General features: G+C 36.6%; 1 protein-coding gene across 2 annotated transcripts in view; it reads right to left on the bottom strand.

The window, feature by feature from the left end:
- The window catches only part of tcf3a (transcription factor 3a), a 45,443-nt gene extending 39,371 nt beyond the window's left edge, over positions 1-6,072 (bottom strand). For both annotated transcript variants that reach the window (XM_016234641.1, XM_016234640.1), the window contains exons 1-3: positions 5,533-6,072; positions 2,325-2,448; positions 1,363-1,426 (exon numbers count right to left, since the gene is read on the bottom strand). In XM_016234641.1, the coding sequence (XP_016090127.1) occupies positions 1,363-1,426; positions 2,325-2,378 (118 nt within the window). In that variant the 5' untranslated portion in view covers positions 2,379-2,448; positions 5,533-6,072. The remainder of the gene's footprint in view (positions 1-1,362; positions 1,427-2,324; positions 2,449-5,532) is intronic.
- Between the last annotated feature and the right edge of the window lie 3,464 nt (positions 6,073-9,536).

Here is a 9,536-nt window from a genome sequence, read left to right as displayed (position 1 = left end):
AACATCAATGACTCGGACAATAGCAACTAAATTATGCTGCTGTCCCTTTAAAACCAAATGCACAGCTGCAATGGATGCAATGTTCTGATATACGTTCTCCCTACTGTTTACGTTCACTTAAGACGTAATCAACTGTGTTTACGTGAATACTCATCAAAACGGACAATTCAACATCATTTTGTGTGTAATTCTCCGTTCATGTGATGTGAAAGAGTACTCATGCGCTGTGAGAGGCGCTTTCTGTGTGTGTAACATTATGCTTCAGTGTCTGCGCTCAGAAAACCGGACCGGATTGAGTTCTCTCTCTTGCGTCCTCAGATTTATTCATATGTCTGCTCTTCTCTTACTCCCACATATTGACATTTTTGAACGTTTTATGCGACGTGCAGCAAGTGTATGTTAGCTTATGTCCCGCCAGGTTCATATGTACGCATCTAACCTCCGAACAACGCAGCAGATTCCTTCTGAATGAATCTCATTCCTTCCTAAAATTTTCGTCTCGTTTTTATTTGTTGATTACTCCCACATATTGACATTTTTGAACGTTTTATGCGACGTGCAGCAAGTGTATGTTAGCTTATGTCCCGCCAGGTTCATATGTACGCATCTAACCTCCGAACAACGCAGCAGATTCCTTCTGAATGAATCTCATTCCTTCCTAAAATTTTCGTCTTGTTTTTATTCGTTGATGAAAATGTCAATAGATTTACGTCATCGTTTTTGTCATTCAAAAAGAGTTTTAGTTCGTTATCGTCGTCGTCAGTGAAAAAAATGTTGTTGACGAAAATTAGGACGTAAAGTATTCGTCAACGAAATTAACACTGCTTCCTTCTGAATTAAAGTTTGATTTAGTTAAACTGTAAATGGTTAAAAGTCACCCGAACATATTCAGTTTTGGGAGATTCAACCAAAAACCTCTTGATTTCAATCAAAAAAGAATGCAATCTCTAACGAAGAGAGACTCCGTTTGGGTGAGACGGTGCAGTTAGCGGGGGGGCTGTTTTGCGTGTTGTTTTAATGTTTGTTGACATTGTTCGCAGGGGTGAGAGGACAACTATCATTTCCCATCATCCCCTCTTCCCCCGTGATGGAGGGTCGACAGCTGAGAACATGAAACAGCGAGAGCAGGACGGATCAGAATGACGAGGATCAAACAGGCTTCGCAAACACTCAGACTCTAACGACATCGACACGTGTGCAGCACAAGAAAGTTCTGCATGTGGGATTTACCATGTTAAAATCCATTTTCCAAAAGTGTGAAAGCCATCTGCAGATTATATAATTTTCTCTGTATCCTGAATCGGTCGTTTCTATAACCAGAGTAGTAATAAAAGTCAAAGTGAGCGAATTTAAATTGCCTACCATACTGACTGCTGGGTAAAGTAGGGCCTCGGTTCTTCCCGTTTGACATCGGATGAGGAAACATCTACCAAAGAGAGAAAAAAAATAAGCAGAGAAAATACACACCATTGCTTCAAAAAAAAAAAACCGTGTATTACATATCTTATGCATCAGTAATAGTTGACAAATAACATTTTTAATTACATTTAATTTTTCATTGTTTAATTATTTATGTTTTATATGATTTTTTTTCCAGGTTAAAATTAAGTGTAAATTAAATTGTTTAATTAAAGAGTTTTTAAATGATCATTTTAAAATTGTATTGTTATAATTTAATTATAAGTGTTCATACTAAATCTATTAAGTAAACCAATTAATAAACTAACAAATTAAGGAAAGTTACATTAGGGGTATTATGGTTATTCAAAACCAAAACATAAAAAAAATACACTTGAAACAAAAATGTTAACGGAATTAAAAAAAAATGAAAAAATGCAAGGCAATATCTAATTTTCATTTAGTTTAACATATACTAAAAAACTGGAAAAATAATAAATGGTCATATAGACAAAATCGACAAAAAATAAAAATTACCCAAACTTTAACGAAAATTCAAATTGGATATATAAATTTTTAAAAAGTATAAAATCTCTTTTCAAAATATTAACAAAAACTATAATAGTATCTTAGTAACACACGTATATATGTTCACACACAAAAACATTAATATATACATATATTTGCATATACATTATTTTTATATTAGATATTTTGTGTCTATAACTATAAATTATATATAAAAGTAAAAACGGTACAATATAATAAAAGCCATGTGTGGCCTAACAACGGCCTTTAGTTATGACTACCATACAACACAGTCACAACACAGCACAGTTTATTGCATGTCACACTGCTTGACATTTGATGTCAACTATCCATAAACATCTGTTATTAAAACCAGCAGAAGAGTCTCTTTGACTTACAACACTGAAATCCAGCAGGTCGTTCAGCTCCATGTCGGTCCCCGCTGTTGCCATCCTGATCCTGTGTGTTCTTGATCTGCTTCTCTCGCTCGACGTCTCTTTCAGCTCAAACAGGTTTATGATCCTGCAGGGAATGAGATGCATAATGGACAAGCATGCTTTCAGATCATCTATGAACTCTGGGCCTAGTAATCAAATCTGACGTGAATGCATATGATCCAAAATAATCCGACTGCCGCTTGCATCTGAAGAACTACTCTACATCACAGACCTGCTGTAAGAGTGTTTTCCCAGAATGCACCACATCTGAACTCGGTTAACCACCAAACGAGACCACCAGCGAGTCTCCAGTCCAGCGCTCGAGAAAAAACCACCCACTCCTAGAGTATGGGAACTAGTTAGTTGTACAAGAAATAACCATGATTCCTGGAATCAAACAATGCATGTGTAACATTTCCATAGCGTGAAATATCAAGTTTATGTCTATACATGGAACACTTTTTTATAGATAATAGGAATGCAAGCTCTTATATAGAACATTGTTTTAATTTCTATGCTTTTCAATCCGCAGCTTTCAGAAGACAAATGTCACGTCACGCAGAACCAAACAAAGCACTGCGATTTTACACTTTTCCTTAATTCGTGAAGCAACTCATTAAACATCAGCACTGCATTACACAGACACAAGAAAAGTGAGAAGCCTTAACCAAAAATACTTTTGTCATCAGTACTGCTCCAACAACACCTTCACTGGAATCATAATCAGCACCTCAACAGGTAGATGATTGTGAAATATTAAAGATCACAAATGCTGCAATGAAGCCAACACAATAATGGCTTTACTTTCACTTTTGGGATGCACAGTTTACACTGACAAAAGAATATCAAAAAGTGCTTGGGGCATGTAGCATGGAAATACCATGGTTTTGAGCAAGTAGCATGATTATACTGTGATGTTTTTAAATGCAGCCTCACCAAGGCTCCATTTATTTGTTCAAAAACATAGTAAAATCAGTACAATTGTGAAATATTACAATTTCAAATAATTTTTTTTATACGTGAACGTAAAATGTAATTTATTTTTGTGATCAAAGCTGAATTTTCAGCATCATTACTCCAGTCTTCAGTGTCACATGATCTTCAGAAATCCTTATAATATGCTAATTTGCTACATTTCTGATTATCATCAAAGTTGAAAACAATTGTGCTGCCCAATATTTTTGTAATAAATGTGATACACTTCACTTTTCAGGATTCACAGCTGTATATGCATTTATTAGAAGTTGACTATTTTGTAACATTATAAATGTCTTTACTGTCACTATTGATGCATCCTTGATGAAAAGTATTATTCCTTTAAAAAATACCTGATTTTACCTAAATGCTTGAACAGTAGCGTCTGCAATGGAAATACCATTGAGGGCAAACAACATTGGGCATAAAATCCCAAAGTACTACACCATTTTGGAAAATACAGTGTAAATACCATGGCTATAAATTTCAAAACAGTGGGTAAAATAATGTTTTTGTGCATGTATTTTAGCATGAATAGATGTTTTTGACATTTATGTTACATGGCACCAGTGTATGACCATCATTAGGAGTCATTTTGGACATTTGTCATGACATTTCTATTGATTTGTTTACTTGTAGCATGAAAATACATGCAATAGCTTTAAAGAACACAGTGCAAACACCACATGATGAACACATATATACATGTATATACACACACACACACACACACACACATATATACATATATATAAGCTCCATGTGATATCCCTGCACCATGGTGTTACCATAGTACTTCTTAGCTTCAAGCTTCTACAACACGTGCAAATGCAGCATTATAGATCCAACACCCAACATGATGAACACATATATACATGTATATACACACACACACACACACACACACATATATATATATATAAGCTCCATGTGATATCCCTGCACCATGGTGTTACCATAGTACTTCTTAGCTTCAAGCTTCTACAACACGTGCAAATGCAGCATTATAGATCCAACACCCAAAAGGTGAAAATAACCCATAGGACTCAACACAAGCATGATCAGCAACAGGCCGAAACACATGAAGACTTCAGGCCACGTTCACCCTAGACCCCCCCACCCCCCACCCCCAACCTCTCCAACACAAAGAAACACACGGCCCTCGACACAAAGTTTGAAAACTACACAACAACGACAAGAAACACTCCATATGGGAGAATAGAGATAATAAGAGCATGTAAACACCTCCACAAGCTCCCCAGACAGGAAAAGATGGGCAAGCCATTCCCAAAAGTGAAAAAGGAAAAGTTATTTCCCAAGAAAAGTCAAATAAGCAGACCAGGCCACTAGAAGAACTGCAATTAGCAGGAAACTCCAAACACAACTCGTGTAAAATGCTTCAACTGTACTTCACAGATGACTTCATGTGAACTTTTATCTGTTATAACCATTAAAAACTTTAAATACCCGAATTGCAGCAAATATGCACGCGAAAGAGGCAGCAGATGTTCTGTAAAGTTGTAAACACACAGTTACTGTGGTAAAAAGGAGCTATACAGGGGGTTTTAAACTTGACATTGTTGCCAATTATTGAACAAAGAAGCCGTCACAACAACGACAAGAAACACTCCATATGGGAGAATAGAGATAATAAGAGCGTGTAAACACCTCCACAAGCTCCCCAGACAGGAAAAGATGGGCAAGCCATTCCCAAAAGTGAAAAAGGAAAAGTTATTTCCCAAGAAAAGTCAAATAAGCAGACCAGGCCACTAGAAGAACTGCAATTAGCAGGAAACTCCAAACACAACTCGTGTAAAATGCTTCAACTGTACTTCACAGATGACTTCATGTGAACTTTTATCTGTTATAACCATTAAAAACTTTAAATACCCGAATTGCAGCAAATATGCACGCGAAAGAGGCAGCAGATGTTCTGTAAAGTTGTAAACACACAGTTACTGTGGTAAAAAAGGAGCTATACAGGGGGTTTTAAACTTGACATTGTTGCCAATTATTGAACAAAGAAGCCGTTTCCTCTGGACTCGAACCCCGCACACACACACAAGCTCAGAGACAAAACACTTCACACACATTTGCCCGTGCAACAAAAGTTCATTAATCACACCAGCTGCGTAAAAGTCAAAAACATGCACGTTTACGCGTGTAAACCCCGATAAACGCGGTAAATACTCACCGGTTCTCGCGTCAAGCGCGCGGCATCCAGCGGGAGAGAAACGCGCTTCAGCCCGAGAGGAAAAACAGAAAAGTTGGGGGACAAATTCCCCCCCCCTCCGCGCCTCAGGTCCCGCTAATTCACGGCGCAAAACGCGTCCAATTTCTCTGGAAACGCGAACAGTCCGCGTCGAGAGTTGTTACAATGTAACTGCGCTCAAATGTAGCTCTGCCTAAAGTTCTATTCTAATTCTTTAGAGCGCTACAAATGTAACATCTCATTTTCCGAGGAGACATTTTAGCACCGTCCACATTGTCAGCCCCAACAGTGTATCCCTCCGCGCTGGAGACGTTATAGCGGTGTCCGATTTCAAACGCCCAGAAAACTAGGCCTGGGTTTATTACGCGATTACTTTGATATTTACCATACACCCAACACAAATAATCTGCGAAGTAATGCGGGCAACAGTATATCTAACTTTATCGTAATAGGAGTAGGATTTTGCTGTAAATTGCGCCGCACTAGACTAACGCGCGGAATGAGACGACGCACCGTTAAAGACAGATGGACTGAAACAGTGCGAAATGGAGCGATAGACTTACCGAACTGGCCAATAGCGTTCCAGGAGCGTTTGATTGACACATTCGGTGGCCAATGAAAACACTTGTAACACTAAAGCCAACCCTCTCTTCCCTGCACACCCTACCCAGGTTTTAAAAGAATGGCAACAGGAAGCCATGGAATACTGTGCATTTTTTGTTTTACGCAAAACGTTCAGATTGCAAAAACTCATATTCGTTTCAAAACATCTTCGGATCAATTTCAAATGTTACAGAATGATAACAGTTAGGCACAAAAAAAAAAACTAGAGCACACTGACAAAAGTACCCTGGTATTACCAAGCTGTTTAGGTATCACAGTACCATGATATTCATCGGAACATCATGCAAATATGAGTGTGAATAAATATGGTAACCATTCAAAACCATGCTATGTTATGTAAAAATACATAAAATAACACTGCTAAAAAAAAATCAACCAAAAATATTTTAAATACACGCTAAATATGTGTTGAAATATGTATACATTTTTTAAAATTTAAAATGTATTTCGTTTCAACCTTCACATACCACAAGAGAAAACATATTTGCAATCTTGCGGTTTTAAAGCATATTTATATATTTTTAAATATATATATTTTTTTAAATGGCCAGAAAACATAATGGTAGAAAGCATATTTAGGTAAATATAATTTGAAAAATATTTTAGTAAAATCATATTTTTTTGAATATTTGGAAATATATTTACAGATTTATTTCTGTCAACATATCTGGGCCGCCACACTATTTTATTGAGAAACTGGAAATGGCTGTTAAGATAAATGATACAGTAAGCTACAATTTGAGTTTATACCTATTTATTGATCCCACATCCCCTCGTACGGCAAAAATGGCTCTTATTTGAGATAACGCATGACATATTGATATGCTTTCAAAAGCAATAAACCCGTTTCTTTTTTCACCTTGGGTTTGTTAAAACAGCACGCTGGTGTAAAGGCAGTGTTAGCACTTCCTAAATCCATCTTAGATTTGGAGAGCTGAATGAGCCATAATCAGAACTGAAGCCAAGCAAATGGCTTCTGGCTGGAGGTGTGAACAGGACTTTCAGGGGGCACTAAAGAGGAGGAAGCGCGACATTTGGTGTTGTGGTGGGAAAACAGAAGCTGCACCTCGGCCCTTTAACTGGTGCTTTTTGAGGTCACAGCGGTGCAGAAACCACACCAGTGGAGAGATTAATATGAACAAACAGCAGCCTGATGATTCATATGTGTGATATATCTGTCCTCGGGTGTTGACAGTGAAACTGTGGCATTTACAAATGAAAATGAGTCCAGGTAAACACTGACACACAAAATCTAAATTCACCCCGTTTACGTTCTCGTTTCATGGTCTGACTGTGAACGAATCATCAGAGCGCAACCAAAAATGTTTTTCTTCATAATCTTTCATCAAAGTGTAACATCTGTTTTCATGTATTTTGTTGTTTCCAAGAAATCGCAGTAACAGAAAAATAAGCTATTATCCAGCTCAGATCGCAAGACTCGCTCAAAGTTATGAACAAACGCTTCTTTCGTGAACGTTTCTTCAAAGTTATCTGGTCTTAATAATGGTTTTTCTGAAACGTTCATCTAATATTTTTTTTAAATGCTACTTTTGAATGTTCTAAGCAAGTAGTAACATTCAAAAAACATCTCATGACGATGCAATTTCCCTTAACGTTTGCATAACAGAGAAAAACCATGCAGAAATACGGTTTTCAGAACATTAGCAGAATGTTCTTAGAACATGTTTTTGTTTGCTGGGAATATTTCTGAAAAGGAATAAGAAGTGCTTTCCAGCTGACATCAATCTAGGCCAGAATTGAGAGCCAAACCTCTGTTTACAGACACACTTCACAATCCAATCAAATCTAGTTCCTCTCTCGGTTTTGTTTTTCTCGTTGGATATCCTGATTCGCTCATAAATACGTCACAATACAGAAGCAAAATGGGTTGCGAATGCTTCATATTGCCAGCTAAATGGCAGATAATGTTGCAAATCGGTGAAGATTACATTACGCATTCCTCATCCAGCAACATTAAACCTAGTTTTAAACATTCCGGCTTAAATGCAGCAGGTCAGCTGTGATTGTGGAGGTTTAGTGCTGTATTTCTGGGAGCAGCAGACGAGACGGCAGCATCATGTCAGCGGAACACAAGCACGGACGCTCAAAGAGGCATGTCAATCAGTTTAACCCCACAATGAATAGAGCTGTGTGTGAGAAGTTAACCCTGCGTGGGGGTTTACTAACGTTTTCATCATGTTGTCTTCACCAGTGACCAGACAGTCCACAATACTTTGTTTCAGTCATTTGGTAACTTACTGGATATAAAATAAATTATTTACAAAATAAGCACAATAATTGAATGTATTTGATTATTTTTATTTATAGAATTATACCATGGTATATAGATTACTGTATTATTTCAAAACTAAATTAAGCATTTTAAACTCAAACCAAATTAAAACAATGTAAATCTAAGCAGATAAATGAACTTGTACGCATGTCAGTTCACAGATCCCCCCCAAACAAAATCACTTTTTCAGTCAAAATGGTTTATTTTATTTTAATAATTTAATTTATAGAATGATACCATGCTAAACATATTCATGTATTATTTTAAACTAAATCAAGCCTTTATTTGTACATTCGACATGCATATATGTAAATTCATAGCTACTCATAAAAATTCACTTTTTCAAAATTATTTATTTTTATGTATTGAATTTATATTTTATTTCTACAATTAAACCATATTAATGTATTATTTTAAACTAAATTAATCATTAAACCAGATCAAACAAATACAAAACATGGTATAATTCTATATCTAAACCATATTTAACATTTTATTTGTAGAATTTTACCATGTCTAAACATATTAATGTATTATTTTCAACTAAATTAATCCTTTTAAACTCAAACCAGATTAAAACAGGCAAAAAATAGCTATAACTAAACCATAAATTATTTGATAAAAAATTGTATGTGTAGAATTTTACCATGTCAAAACATATTAATGTATTATTTTAAACTACATTTTTTATATTTTCTAAAGAAAATGCCAGTGATGTTTGCCCATGCAACATTTCCAGAGAGCTGCTAAGCAGTTTATCACATTGTATTATTATTCACTGAAGTTTAATAGCTTATAACAGTTAGATGTTATGTTTCACATTTCAAATGATGTGCTGTCCAAAGCAAGCACGCTCCTCAAATAACATCCCTGCCCATCTGTGATGAGTGCTGATGTTTATACTCACAGCTGAGATGAGCAGACGCCGCGGCTCGGACCCGGTCCGCGCTTGACTAGCTGCTCTATTGAGTCAATGGGCCCGTGTATGTGCAGGACTGAATGCAGGGCCAGCTGCATCTGGCATCAAGTGCATTCATCTCAGGGTTTGGAGAGCACCGAGCAGGATTAG

Source organism: Sinocyclocheilus grahami, unplaced genomic scaffold, assembly GCF_001515645.1.
Source record: "Sinocyclocheilus grahami isolate Dianchi unplaced genomic scaffold, SAMN03320097.WGS_v1.1 scaffold456.1, whole genome shotgun sequence".
NCBI classification, from domain to species: domain Eukaryota; kingdom Metazoa; phylum Chordata; class Actinopteri; order Cypriniformes; family Cyprinidae; genus Sinocyclocheilus; species Sinocyclocheilus grahami.
This window is presented reverse-complemented; position numbering and strand designations above follow the sequence as displayed.